The sequence below is a fragment of the Drosophila bipectinata genome, chromosome 2R, assembly GCF_030179905.1.
Source record: "Drosophila bipectinata strain 14024-0381.07 chromosome 2R, DbipHiC1v2, whole genome shotgun sequence".
Classification (NCBI taxonomy): Eukaryota; Metazoa; Arthropoda; class Insecta; order Diptera; family Drosophilidae; genus Drosophila; species Drosophila bipectinata.
Genome location: NC_091737.1, coordinates 7,160,664 through 7,174,806, shown reverse-complemented (window position 1 = coordinate 7,174,806; position 14,143 = coordinate 7,160,664). Strand labels below are relative to the sequence as shown.

The 14,143-nt window shown below is 44.9% G+C and overlaps 2 protein-coding genes across 5 annotated transcripts in view; one reads left to right on the top strand and one right to left on the bottom strand.

The window, feature by feature from the left end:
* Nucleotides 1-10,801, top strand: part of LOC108131999 (mannosylglucosyl-3-phosphoglycerate phosphatase) — a 26,218-nt gene extending 15,417 nt beyond the window's left edge. The window contains exons 1-11 of one of the 4 annotated variants that reach the window (XM_070277946.1): nucleotides 620-842; nucleotides 2,716-2,856; nucleotides 6,608-6,797; nucleotides 7,022-7,625; nucleotides 7,682-7,768; nucleotides 7,825-8,388; nucleotides 8,451-8,965; nucleotides 9,028-9,267; nucleotides 9,326-9,421; nucleotides 9,482-9,552; nucleotides 9,638-10,801. In XM_070277946.1, coding sequence (XP_070134047.1) covers nucleotides 6,618-6,797; nucleotides 7,022-7,625; nucleotides 7,682-7,768; nucleotides 7,825-8,388; nucleotides 8,451-8,965; nucleotides 9,028-9,267; nucleotides 9,326-9,421; nucleotides 9,482-9,552; nucleotides 9,638-9,701 — 2,421 coding nt within the window. In that variant the 5' untranslated portion in view covers nucleotides 620-842; nucleotides 2,716-2,856; nucleotides 6,608-6,617 and the 3' untranslated portion in view covers nucleotides 9,702-10,801. Of the gene's footprint in view, nucleotides 1-619; nucleotides 843-2,715; nucleotides 2,857-6,607; nucleotides 6,798-7,021; nucleotides 7,626-7,681; nucleotides 7,769-7,824; nucleotides 8,389-8,450; nucleotides 8,966-9,027; nucleotides 9,268-9,325; nucleotides 9,422-9,481 lie in introns of those variants that run through there. The other 3 variants (XM_070277947.1, XM_070277944.1, XM_070277945.1) reach the window with 3 other exon arrangements.
* Git (ARF GTPase-activating protein GIT1) lies at nucleotides 10,799-14,143 on the bottom strand. The gene is made up of 8 exons (XM_017251179.3): nucleotides 14,043-14,143; nucleotides 12,972-13,875; nucleotides 12,687-12,843; nucleotides 12,541-12,626; nucleotides 12,188-12,469; nucleotides 11,666-11,856; nucleotides 11,205-11,601; nucleotides 10,799-11,124 (listed from the first exon to the last, which is right to left on the bottom strand). Exons 2-8 carry the CDS (start codon nucleotides 13,851-13,853, stop codon nucleotides 10,921-10,923), a joined length of 2,199 nt encoding a protein of 732 aa, XP_017106668.2. The 5' UTR covers nucleotides 13,854-13,875; nucleotides 14,043-14,143; the 3' UTR covers nucleotides 10,799-10,920.

Here is a 14,143-nt window from a genome sequence, read left to right as displayed (position 1 = left end):
AGAGAGACAAATATAAAAGCTTCCTTCATATGAGCGAAAATCGAAAAATTAGTGGTGGGCAAAATTATGGTGATATCGATATGTAAAAAACTACTTTGACAGTGGCCAGCCGATCGCAACACAATGCCCCATTTTAATATAGCCAAAAGCGTTCTCAAAACACACATCTGCACACCCGTCGTTGTTGAACTCGAAGAAGGTTTCGGAGGCCAAGAAACTAACGAAAGTTAAATCTAAACATCACCTGGAGAATATTCGTATGTATTTCTTCAATAATTTTTAATCCAAATTTTAAAAGATATTCTCCTTTAGTCTTTCTTCTTAAATTCTTGTATCATTTTATGTAAATAATATTAGGAATTTTAAATATTAATGGTATTTCTATTTTTCGGCCGGAGTGTCATTTACCTGTTTTTTAATCAAAACTTTATGAATTATGTGAATTATTTAAATCACATATATTGTTTTTACATGGCGTAAAATGTAGATATCGTACATGAGAGGTAAAAGTTGTTGGGTTTTTATTCGGTAGCCCGTTATTTTCTCACGGCTTTCGGCTCTCAGCTAGCGCATGCTCTCCCACATGTTGGATTTATTTGGCTCCCCTAGAAGCGGAATATGATGCCATTCAGAGTTCTGCTCCCCGTTCAAACGGTGCTGTTTGGCATTTTCCGCGTTCCTATACTCTGCACTGCTGTCTCGTTTCGCTACGCAGAAGATTTTTTACCAACACACCACAAAAAAGGAGTAGCAGGCAGCGTTTTTCCAGAAAAGTAAACGTTCGAATTGCTTAATTTGCGAAACAAGGAACAATCAGGGAGGATTGCTGTTGAAGCGAGTTTGTAAGTTTAGCAAGTAAACAAGAGGCGTTAAAGTGGGGAATGGTGGGGAGCCTTCGTTATCAGTTTAATTGATTAATCAGCCCTATTTGGTCTACATTATCGGTTCAATTGCAAGTGAAAGTGATTCGGACGTGTGAATAATGTGCAAATCTGGTTTCACCCCTAGTAGGAAAAAATTAAATAATTTGTGTGTACTAATTCTACGGGTTCAACGGATGTGGCAATTGAAAATTTTATTAGAATTTGCAAAAATGAAATTTACCGTTTTGAATTATTAATTCGCAACCCCTAGGAATACACACATACATACATATACACATGTATGAGACAGGGGGTCAGATCGAAATCGGGACTCCGGGCACGAGAGCACGGCCCACAGTTAACTGCATAAACAGTTTATTTTTATATGCCAGAGGATAGCTGCAAGTTCAAGTGTACAAAACTCGTAACCCTCGTGAAATTACATTACGCATGATACACACACACAAACGCAACAAACACTTACACACACAAAACTCTTGTGTACATGGACGTGGTGTGCAAAACCCCAGCTAACGCTCGTCGCTCAACACGTTTTAAGATATTAACTTAAAAGATAACAACAAAAATAGCAAAAACACGGCCAGGAGAAGCAAACAACAAAAAATACGCAACAATAATAACAGCCATCAAACAACGTGCTTGTTAGGAGAGGAGCAGCGGGAGAGAGAACTAGCCAGCGGAGAGCCTAGAAACTGAGAGGGCGCCAAAAACCAGCCCCATTTCCGTGAGAGAAAGCTTTCTAGCTCTTCCGCTCTCTGCCACAGCTGATTGCCAGAAATTTTGTTGTGTTGGAATTCACACACACACCCATACATAAACACATTTTACAACAAGTGCGAAAATGTTTGCTGCTGTTTGCTCTGTTTTGCGCCATTTGAACTTGTCTTCAGATAAGTAGGTCTAGGGTACAGAGTGTGACCGAATTTCGCTATTCTTTTTTTAGTTTGACCTTGGGAGTTTTCGAATTTATTTCAATTTGTGGCAACTTAAAATAAACACGCAAAATGACACATTTTGATGAACCTTGTTAGCATAAAAACTTGAAGCAGCAAACAGCAATTGTAAAGTTATTTACCTTGAAAAAGTCGAGAAACGTAGAAACCTGACTGTCATGTAGTTACCTCCTCATCAGTTACTTTTTGGGAAGAAGATCTTTTGTATATAATATATTCATCAATTAAATACATATACACAAATGTATTTACTTTAAGGCCATTTTTTCATTATAACCATAATACTTGTCAAAAAGTCTCTCAATTTTAAACAGACAATACTCACTCGTACGCAAAATATTCGAATACCGACCTTAACACGAATAAAAACAGAGACAGCCACCCACAACAAGTGGGATCGAATCTTTGACTTTGAAATTTCAGTCACGGTCTGAAGTGGAAACCTCAGCAGCTGGTTTATTGCCTTTAACTAATAATATAAAAGCCAGTCAAGTGAAGGTGCGTGTATGGCTGCCATCCCGTGTGGCAGTGTGCGTGTAAAGTTGATACGAACTTGGTTTCCACAAAGAAAACTCAACTGGGTGGTGTGGGTGGCGCTGTGCCCCATAAAAATAGACTATCAATGGTGTTTTTGGGATAACATTCGAGCCAAATGAAGGATTGTGAAAACCTTTTAGCAGTAATCCACTGAATACAGTGGTATTTGTGGCTTTTACAAGTTTGCAAATAAGCATCTTTATTATAATTTCCTAAAAAAAATGGTCCTAAAGGAGGAGAAAACCTTTTAAGTTTTTCTTTTCAGTTTTAAAAGTTTGAAGTTAAAAAGTTTTCTTTGAGTGCAATAATGTATTATTTAGTGATGTTTTTTCTTTTTGCAGTGCACTTGCAGCTCCCGAAACGCAGTAACGGTTGCTAACGGTAACGGCTCTCCACTCAACACAAAAAAAAAGACAGCAGAGACAGGAGAGAGAGGAGGCGAAGCAACAGCGACGGGGAGTGTGGGCGAACCTTACACGCAAGTGAGTAAATAACGGTAACTGGCAGCCATTTGGGCGGCATTATCAATTATGCAATTAAAAGGGGTGGGAACTGTCCAAACCAAGTCGGGAGTCGGGAAAACTTTTGCCCTCGGCCAAGCCAAATGCCAAGGCTGAAGCCCGGTGGCTTTAAATAGTTTACAAACTGCGGCTAGAAAGTTAATTTCGATGTGAGGGAATTTATACTTAACCTTTCGAGTGAATGTTGAGGAGTGGGGTCCTTAATAATTTATTCCTGATTTGCTGTGTTTGTGTTTCCGTTTTTCTCATTACACTTTTCATTTCCGTTTTGGCCGAAACGAGCCAGTTTCGACGTATACGTAATATGCCAAAGGACTCTGCCGCAAATCCCGCCAACTGTTGCAAAAGTTGCCACCAAGTTCCCCCAGCATGTGTGAGTTCTTGTGTACACCAGTACGTATACCATATACAGTATACTGTATATGGAAATTTGTGTGCCTGGTCCCTTAACAACGGTTTGTCCTTAGGTTGTCGAAAAACAAGTCAGCCATGAGGTTGCTCACTTCATCGGCAGGCCCTGGGCAACTTGACCCCTAACCCTTCCTTGGGTTGTCTCTCAGGTGGCCAAGGCGGCCAGCCCTTGCCTTGTCGGCGAGTCAAGGACGCCCGCCAGCCCCTACAAATGGCATGCCTGATTTCACCAATTGATTGCATGCAATTGTTTCCCTCCTGGCCAACTTTCACCTGTCTGCCTGGGAGTGGGCGGGCGGTTGGTAGGCCCCTGGAAATGCTTAAAAATTATTCAAGAGCACACTGCCAGAGTTGTTGGCGGCGATGCCCCCTTGGAAATATCACTCGCATTTAGCTCCTGACAGCTCCGGACCCACTTCAACTGTTGCACGTGCCATGCATATTTCATGCCACTCATGTCAAATATTTATACCCTTACCGTGCAATCGAATAAGCTCATTACCGACGAAGTGGTTGCATCGATCAACCCACTAATTAAAAACTTTACCCATAAACTGCTCGGCGGAAGAGTAAACAATTCCCCGAAAGGATATTAGCAAGTTGGCTCTCTGCAGTTGGCATAATGTTTATGGTTTTTATTTCCCCCTTTTTGTGCTCGGTCTGTGCAAATACCGAAATGAGAATTTGCGGTTGCCACTTTGTATTCCGTTGCATGAGCCTGAATGCCACTGAAATGCCATTCCATTGAAAGACCACTTGGCTGAAATATGAAATTAATTAAGTTCCCGTAAACAAATGAGAATAAAGCGCGATATTTGCATAGCATGAGTATATTAGCCAGACTGGCATTGAAATCATCGAGTGCGTGCTTTCACGCAGCGTGGGATAATAAAATGTTGTGGCTGTAACCCAATTATTCTCACACAGAGCTCTGCGGCCAATTAAGCCAATAATTAATTTGATAGACTCATGATTGGCGCCAATTGTCGGCAAACAAACTGAGTCCAGTTCAAGCCGGGACTGGTCCAACCTGGTCACGTCCTAACAAATTGGGGCCATCGCAAATGGAAGCCATCTCTCAGGTCTTTCCGCTTCCTGTGCATTTCCTGCACAAATGCAACTCATTTCCTGTGTGTCCTGTCAGAATCCGCAGCTTAACTTTTTATGTCCTCCAGCTGACGCAGCTAAGTATGCAACTCCAAGAGGCTTAAATGCCACTGGCAGAAAATGGTTCAACTCTATTGTTCGTTTAGCATTTATTGTGCATATCATTCGTGCAAATAAATAATCTTATCAATTATACTATTAAAGACGCAATCTTGATTCAGTTCCGCAAAACTATACATTAAGATACCCCATGAATAAACCCTCTGGCATGTTTAAGAAAAATATTAACCTTATTGGAACAAATCCCTTTCTGGTTTTACCTCAATATTCCATCTTTTATACTCATATTTGTATATATCGTTAAGCCCTAAACGTGTCTGTTTGCGGCATAAAAGTGGTTCAGCCGACCAGCTATTGGGTGACTGACAAATTCTTATAGCCAGAGTCTTCATTAAAAAATACTAAATGTATTTAAAATTTGTAACGACTATAATTACCCTGTGACTGTGTGTGATAGGTAGATTTCCATTTGTGAGTAATAGGATCATAAATATAAATGTATTCGATACCGCTCCTTTTGCTTTTCAGCTAGCTTTATCGTAATATTTTATATTTCTTATATGTATGTATTACATATTTGTGAAAAAAGGAGAATGGAAGAATAAGTCATGGTATGATAAGTACCGGAACAAGTACCTGGTATGATATAGATTCGAATTCGAATTAGTAAGTAAATTTCGATTTTGATTTTATAAAAAAATAAAATTGTCTTATTGGGTGAATGAGTCCTTATTTACTCTCTTACTCTTCTTTACTGAGTAATACTGTTTTGACAATTATTGGCATAAAAATTCACCTTGGGCACGTATTTCGCTGAAGCAAGAAAATTAATCAATTGAAATATATTTCCACAGAAAAAACAATATCCTGACATAAGGTTAGTCTAGTTTCGTCTAGTGTAGTCACTAGTGACCAGCCTCAAACAAATCTGACCTTGCTCTTCTCGGCCAACGCTGCGTATGAGTGCTTTGTCGAGCTTGCTTGTTGCTTTCATTATCAATGTCAATGTGCCCGAACCGGGGACGCTCTCAGGAACCCCATCGCAGTCTACCTCAGAGATGCTTTAGAACACTAGTGTCGGCGCTCTCAATCGGACTTTATCTCCGATTGTGTTCTAGTCTAGCGTTCACCCTGAGTCAGGTTATTGGGGCATAGCCGAAGAAATGAGAAATTGCATTAAATGGGAAGAAATGGAGGTCGCGAAGGCGTCTACTTTGTTGCGATATTGCGATGAGCCAATAACACAAAATTGATTTCCTTTCGGGTTTTGTTTACTTTGTTATTTGTTCACCGCTCCGACCACTTTCACGCTCTCAGCCTTATCATTGTTTGTATATTTTTATATATTTTGCATCGCAGATGAAAATGTTTTCATTTCACTTAGGCAATTATTTGCATTCGCATTCGTTATTTGCAGTTCGAGCTGAGCGCGCGCCTTGTGTTTTTCTGTTATTTTTAGCGCCAAATTGTGATAAATTTTCTCGCCTTTTTATTTGGTTATTAATTGGTTGAAAATTGAAAATGCGTCTAAGTCGGGTTCGCAGTTTCCAAGGCATTTTGTAAGTCAAAAGCAAACTTTTCGCGATCTGAGAGGGGGTCTTCACAATACTTATTTTCTTTTTTTCAAGTGTTTATTTATGTTAATATTGGAAAGATAAGATTTTAGAAGTTGGAAATAATACCTGAGATCTAAAATAATTCTTTGGGTTTATTTAAAAGTACTTTGTTTCTGTTTATTGCTGAAAATGCAGTTGTGTAACTTGTTTGCATCTTTTGTTTTACATATTATTCATACTTATTTTAAAAACACCTAAAGGTACCTCATAGTTCTATTTTATTGTTTGAAATTTGAATCTTAATATTTATGCTTATCAACAAACTAAAGTTTTGTAGGCCAGCTATGATGCTATTTTTTGTAATTTATGAACTATACCATTATATAAAATATTAATTTAAAATTTAAATCAAAAAGCAATTACCTTAGTTAGTAGGCGCATTTTCAATAAAAAATCTCAATAATCAGATCGTGAAAACTATGCTCACTTTCATATCTCAAGTGGTGTACCATACGTCTACCAAAACTATCTTGTGTGCCATTTCCATTTCGATTTCTTGTCCATTAACAACCAAGCAGCGTCTGTAGGATGAGCAATGCGGGAACCGACGGAGGAGGAGGAGGCGGCGGAGGAACAGGAGCCGGAGTACCGCCCACAACGCCACCGCCCACTGGTCATGGATCCACTCGCCGACTGAGCCACCTATCCGGCAGCACTCGATCGGGAGGAGCCGCCGCCATGGGCAACGTGGTGGGCTGGCTGAAGCAGGTTCTGTCCAAACACAGTATTGATGTGAATTATCCACCCAGCACAAAAACAAAGTGTATTACAAAAACCCTAGAAACACCTGCACCCCCACCTTCTATATGTTTTTGTGATTTTGTGTTGCATCTCCCCGCCTGAATCTTCAGTTGCCCCTGGTTGTCCCCTGGATGTGGTTGTGCCGGAAATTGAAAAGACTCTTATTGGACGTTTTGTGTGTCTACTTTTAGGCTTCCATCGAAGTGCGTGACGCAGGCACCAGGACCCTGTCGATGCTGCAGAGCAGCAACCCCAACTTCCGGTCTCTGGACTTGTCCCTGGGCACGCCCACTTCCCTAACGCCCACCTCGAGCGACGCTCCCGTGACCACGGCCAGTGCCACCGCTTCCTTGAGCGGATCCACGTTGCAATTCGGTCCGGACGAAGTCGAGGACTCTAAGGGCAGTCAGTCTCTGACACCGCTGGACGCCCGTGAACTACTGACCCGGCCAACGCGAGCATACGCCTCCGTCAGCCAGCCACAAAGTCCGCGGCATCGCGGATCCGGTTCTGGTTCCCTATCCGGTATCGGCTTGAGAGGCACCACCCACGGCCTGACCGGACGCTCCACATCGATATCCTCGCAGCTGGAGAAGACCAAGAAGCTGCTGAAAATGACAGAGGGCGAGGACAAGCCCCTGACCATTCTGCACTATAACGATGTCTACAACATCGAGTCCATGGCGGAGACGGAGCCCGTTGGCGGAGCGGCAAGGTTCGCCACCGCCATCAAGAGCTACGCCCACCTGAATCCTCTGGTGCTCTTCAGCGGAGACGCCTTCTCGCCCAGCATGTGTGAGTATCCTAGGATGGGAGATGATAGAGAATGGCTATCCTTTCCTTATTTGCAGTGAGCACCTTCACCCAGGGCGAACAGATGATTCCAGTCCTCAACTCGGTGGGCACGCACTGCGCCGTCTTTGGAAACCACGATTTTGGTAAGTTAAGGATTAAGCTTTAATCTATGGACTTGGCATTATCCGGATAATTCTAGATCATGGTCTGGATGTGCTGGTTAAACTCATCAAACAGACAGAGTTCCCCTGGCTCATGTCCAACGTGGTGGACAACGAAACTGGACGTCCTCTGGGTGGCGGCAAAATCTCCCACTTCATCCTCCACAACCAGATCTCCATCGGTCTGATCGGGCTGGTGGAGCGCGAGTGGCTGGAAACGTTGCCCACCATCGACCCCAACGAGGTGACCTACATCGACTACGTGGAGGCGGGCAATCGGCTGGCCCGAGAGCTAAGGAACGAGGGCTGCGACCTGATCATAGCCCTCACCCACATGCGCACTCCCAACGACATAAATCTGGCCAAGAAGTGCATCGGCATCGACATCATCCTTGGTGGACACGACCATGTCCGGGAGGTAACCGAGATCAATGGCAAGATGATCGTGAAGTCGGGCACGGACTTCCAACAGTTCTCTGTGATCACCATGGAAAGGGACCCCGCCAACCGGGAGAAGTTCACCACGGACGTCAAGTGCGTGGATGTGACGGCCAAGATTCCCGAAGATCCGGACCTCAAACAGGAGCTGTCAAAATATGCCAGTGAGTGCCAGTACAGCTGGAAGCCAGAGTATTCATTATTATACTTTAATCCTTGGTTGCAGAGTTCATCGAAAGTAAGCTGTCGGATGTGATGGGAGTCTTCAGTGTGGAGCTGGACGGACGCTTCTCGCGGGTTCGCACCCAGGAAACGAATCTGGGCAACTGGGTGTGCGACGTGGTGCTGGCTGCCGTTGGCGCCGATGTGGTCATCCTGAATGGCGGCACCTTCCGGTCGGATCGCGTCCATCCAGTGGGAGCCTTTACCATGGGCGATCTGGTCAACGTTATTCCCATGCGGGATCCCCTGATCCTGCTCGAGGTGAGCGGCCGAGTCCTGTGGCAGGCGCTGGAGAATGGCGTGTCAGCGTATCCCAAGCTGGAGGGTCGCTTCCCCCAGGTGGCTGGTATCAGTTTCGCGTTCGATCCGCAGGCGGATCCTGGAAAGCGCATAGATCCGCAGTTGATCCAGGTGGGCGACGAGTACCTCAACCTGGACCAGACCTACAAGCTGTGCGTCAAGAGCTACATCTTCATGGGCTGCGATGGATACACCATGTTCAAGGATGCCACTGTGCTGGTAAGACTTACCTTTTCGCTGACAATTCTGTAGAATTACAAAGTAAACCCAATAATTTCCAGATGGATGACGATGCCTGTCCTGAGCTGGGCATCACGCTGCAGAATCACTTCAAGGCCATTAACTCCCGGAAGTGTGGCCAAAACACCAAGCATCGTCAGTCCTTGGTGACCCTGTCCCGGAGGCACAGTCTGGTGCAGTGCCTGGACAGCATGGATCTGGACGGACCTTCGCCCATTCGCAAGCTGTCGGTGGGTCATCACAACAAGTCCATGGATCTGACGCATGGCAATTCCCAAAAGGTAAGATTCCCATTGAAGGATTACATTGGGAAACAGTGTCATATTAATCCATTCTCAGATGCTTCGACGCGCCTCCCTGGACGACCTGGAGCAGTCCACCTGCGAATTGGCGCCCCAACTGGAGCACCGCATCATTATGATCCAAAACGAAGAGGTAGGTGGGCTGCATCTTTGGTCTAAACACGTAACACTCCATTCGCTATCCTCCCTGCAGCACCATCGCCAGTTGCTGTTCAAGAAGGAGACGCACATCATGAACTCCACAATCACCGAGGCGGAGGACGAGTAAAGACCTTATTGAAGACATTCGAGTCACGATTTGCATTTAATTTCCGTATTTTTCGTTTGTTTTTTCCTTTTCGTTTTCTAGTTACAAGAGAGTAAGACAACTTGATTGTAGGGCGGCAGGGTCCGATGAGGAGAGGAAGATTTGATCATGTCTTGAGCGACGTGAAGATATAGCAGTTAGATAGTTAGGTAGTTGCTCTATTTATTGCCGTTGTTGTTAGCCCTTTTTGTTCTGTTTGGCCATAAGTTTTGAACTCGCTATTCGGATATTGTAAGTACCGTAAGTGTATGTGTAGTGAGGACGTGTACCTAAGCCTACCACTAGTTTAATTTACCTTTAATTAGATAAATGATTTACACCGCCAACTGATTATAGTAATTACTGAATCGCCCATATGTTTTGTGATCTAGATAAACGAGTTTGAGCCGAGCTTTGAGGTTCCTTAGATACTTCGATCGAATAGCCGATTTTAATTACCCGAGTCCAGAGTTAGCCTAAGACCGCAGTCCAGCACTAAAGGTTGTACGGATAGGGACGCAACTGGGCCTCACTCAGCAAATGTAAAGTGAATGTAAAGCAATATTTTAGAGAATGCACCTGCAAAAGTTAAATCCCTGCCAAAGTGCGGGAGAACATGTATATTTTTATGGACACTTTTGGAGCGCTTGAACCACAGCAGAGCAGACATTATTTTTAGAGAAGAACCACTCATGGATACAATGGCTTTAATTCATAGAGTTCCTCGAACTTGAACCTCGTACCACACCCAGTACAGCCAGCACGCGAGCCGGAGGGAACGTGTTTGTCCAGTGAAGCAATCTGATTGATGACTGGAAGGCGGAAGCCAGGCAGAAGCCACCCATCTCAATTAAACAAAAGTTAAACAATAAGTAGAGGAAGCCTACCTATGTGTACTCCATGCTTAGACCGATTGTCCATGCTTAGAACGTATAGTTAACTAAAGTGAACAATATACAGGCTCAACTTGCACCTGATTATTAACAGAAACACACTAAAATTATAGAGGACACATGCGTATAAATATAGACACAAATATATATATAGATATCGTACATCTTTTCAATCTTCTCTCACAAGAACGCTTGCCAACTACGAAGACAAGAACTTCTAAACTTTCGTCTTTCAAACTATTTTGCAATGGAAAAAACGCATTTGTGTATATTGAACGAAGTACATTGTTTTATGTAAACATTTATTAAAATACATAAACTATATGTAACGGGACATTTAAGAATTGTTTCTTTCGGCGGAAGCACTGTGTTAGTCAGACGGGGGCACTAAGTCGGTTGGTTAATACTTTAATGAGGGAGTCAAGGGGTAAGCTTCTAGATTGTTTGTCCTCTTCAGTAGAACTGCAACACCAAGGTCTTTATGGCACTGGCGATGTGGAAGGCGCAGTCGCGCACCTCCAAGGTGTTTTTCTGGATGGCCTGCTTGTCGTCCGCCTCGATGGCCTTCTGCAAGCTCTCGCACTCGTGCTGGATCATTATGTTTTGGCGGGTGAGCTGCTTCAGGGTTTCTCGTGTGGTCTCGCTAGCATTGGGGGGCTACAAATAGTAAAGGACATTATAGTTAATTTAATTCTAAAGAACCTTTAACAATGAGGTATCAATTCCACTAATCTTACCAAGTTGGCATAGAGAGCAATTAAGTCAGTTACGGCGCTGCGTATGAGTTCGCCATGTGGAGCAATCGATTGCTTCTGATCCTCTGGCACTGGCTGCATGGCCCGAATGAGTTCCTTGAGGCAGCGAGTGACCAAGTCGGATCGCACCTTCACCTCCTCTCCGAAGGGCTTGCCATCGCCCGCCATTTGGTACATGCTCGTGGTGTTCCGGACATCTGTCTGGCCCTTGGCCACGACTGGTGCCAGCCTGCGTTCGTACATGCTGGCTGGCCGTTTGATAGTCGACTGGTTGGACGAGCCATTGGATGAGCCGCTCTCCTTGTTGGTAGTGCCACCTTCGGGTAGCGATAGGGGCTCGTGCTCAGTTTCCGGACTGCTCAAGCTCAGATCAATGCGACTAAATAACAAAATAATAAGATAAATAAAAATAAAAGTAACTAAAGTGTAAAGGAAAGTCTCACAGTGGCTCATCGTAGACGCTGTTGTTGGAGGCGCTGGAGAACTTGGACTTGAGCAGGGAGTTCTCGCTGGACAGCTTTTGGACCACGTTCTTCAGTTGGCTTATCTCGGACTGAGCTGAGCTGAGTTGTTTCCGCAGTGTTTCCATTTCATTCTGCGAGTTGGCACTGCGAGGTGGCGTGTGCACAACAGCCTATTTGAACAACATAAAAATAATGAAATTAAATTAAAAAACTAAAATGAAACAATACAAATCAACTAATTTAACATATACAAGAAAAGTATAGAAGGGACTCCACAAAACTACATTTAGTTAAACTACAATGTGACAGATAGTGGCTAACTTTATTTTAGCTTATAGTCTACATTTGGATCTCTACCATCTGAGGGTACATTGACTAAAAACAGGGACTATAGTGCCCTGGACTAAGGATGAACACAACGGGTAACTCATTCAGTCTTCGCTTACGCTGCTAGCCAAAGCTATTGTTCAGCTTGAGAATCTTTTGGCGCATAAGGTTTACCTGCTGGGCCATTGGCGGCACTGGTGCATAGTCATCATCGCTGGCCACCGGGTCGTAGATGGGTTCATCGTCCGACAGATTCGGATCGTGGCCGCCCTGCTCGAACAGCGAATTGTTTACGTATGGTAGCGATTGCAGCGAAGGCAGTTGATTGCCGCCCGCCAGCGGGGCGTCCAGTGGACGCAAGTTGGCCATGTTCTGACGCCGCATGGCATCCACAAGCACGTCGGTCAGCAGACCGGCAAACTCGGCGCGATTGAAGCGTGCCAGTTTCTGGCGGCCCTGCAAAACGAAACGATGTCAATAAATGAGGGTTTGGCGTTTACTCATTCAAAAATTGTCACAATGCCAACCTGATTGCGCGTTGCGCTCAAAAAGGGGTTAGCCGGAAGAAATGGCACAGTTGCATGATCAGCATTCAAGGTGCTCGTTGACCAGACTGCAAAGAATTAAACATTAGCTTATTATGAATAATAACAGCAGTTGCTGGAGTGCTTACTGGCTTCGCACTCTCGTCGGTCAACTTCGTCGTACAGATCCATTACCAGCTCCTCGAACATCTTGTTTGGAACAAGTTGCAACTTTCCACGAGCTATTTTCAGCTGTTCACTGATGTCGGCTCCACTGGCATCTGGTATGGTCAAGTGGCGGCCACTCTGAAAATAAAAAAACAAATTTAGAGGAAAATCATGAAAACAAATCACAGCAAGAAGCTGCATCTTATAGATACAAAAATGGCTCCCACTCCCCGGGGAGCTTCCGATGGCTTAAATTTAGAACTTACTGCATGGTCTGGCTTCTTGCCGCCCAAGAACATAATGATTCTGTCCGTGACATCATACATGGCATCCAGCAGACGCTCCGCTATGGTATTATGGTTGTTGGCCCTGGCCAACTCCAAGGGAGTCATGCCATTGCCATCCAAGGCGTTCACATCGGCCCCATAGATCAGCAGCATCTCGATCTGCGAGGCCTGGCCAAACTTGGCGGCCATGTGCAGTGGCGTCGACAGCTTGTCCTCGTGGTAATAGTTGGGATCGGCGCCCTGCACCACGAGGCGCAACGATGTCTCCAGATTGCTTGTACGCACGCTGGCATGGAGCTGCCTGCTCAGCTCCTGCTCCAGATTGCCACCATTACCACCGGCATCGTCGTCGTCCTGAAGACTGGGCTTCAAGACGAACGATAGATTGACGTGCTTGGCCTTGATGAAGTCCGACTTGGTGGGGTGCAGGGCATCTTTGGGAGAGGGCTTGCGCCAGCGGGGCAAGTGCTTTCCGCCCGATGAGTTGGAGCTGCCGTCCAGAAGATGATGTTCCCACACGCTATTTGCACCATGGGCGTTCAGGGAGTTGACAAAATTCAACACAGACGGTTCCCAGTTACCCTGGCGTAGGGACTTCACTATGGAGATGTGCCTTCCCAGGCTGCGGTGAACGGAGCAGCAGTCGGCGCAGAGAAGGATGCCTCGGTTGATGCTGGCCCAAGAGGGATCACTGGCCCCGCAATCCCCGCACACCTCCGTCTGGAGTCGCGACTTGCCCCTCGACATCTTGCTCCCACGAGTCGATTGCGTGGGCGGGGTCGTCGCGTTCTGATTTGAATGCTCCGGCGGCGCTATAAATAACTTCTTATGCGCTTCGATTATGCTGCTGGCGAAACACATTCAGCATTCCCGTCTGTGGTACCTGGGCGATAAAAAAAAAAAAATGGAATAAAGTAATTGCACGGGAGGTCGGAGCTAAATCCGTGTGAGTCAGTCGCGCAATCAGTTGCTACTGATTGGGAATAGACATATCGCAGGGTGGGGTGTTCCACGACCTGTTCCACCCTTGCAATCAATTATGTGAATTACTTTTAATTAAACGCTGCTGACTGCACTGCTAAACATTTTTTCTTTCGCTTTGTTTACAAGGTGTGACCATAGGACTTACGAGACAATTGGTCATACTAAGG

Excerpts from the sequence above, each read along its gene's own strand:
- Git (XM_017251179.3), bottom strand. The coding sequence starts at position 13,853 with ATGTGTTTCGCCAGCAGCATAATCGAAGCGCATAAGAAGTTATTTATA. Across the intron at positions 11,857-12,187 it reads TGCCGCCAATGGCCCAGCAG|GCTGTTGTGCACACGCCACC; the intron begins GTAAACCTTATG and ends TTGTTCAAATAG. Across the intron at positions 11,602-11,665 it reads AGCGTCTACGATGAGCCACT|TCGCATTGATCTGAGCTTGA; the intron begins GTGAGACTTTCC and ends TTTGTTATTTAG.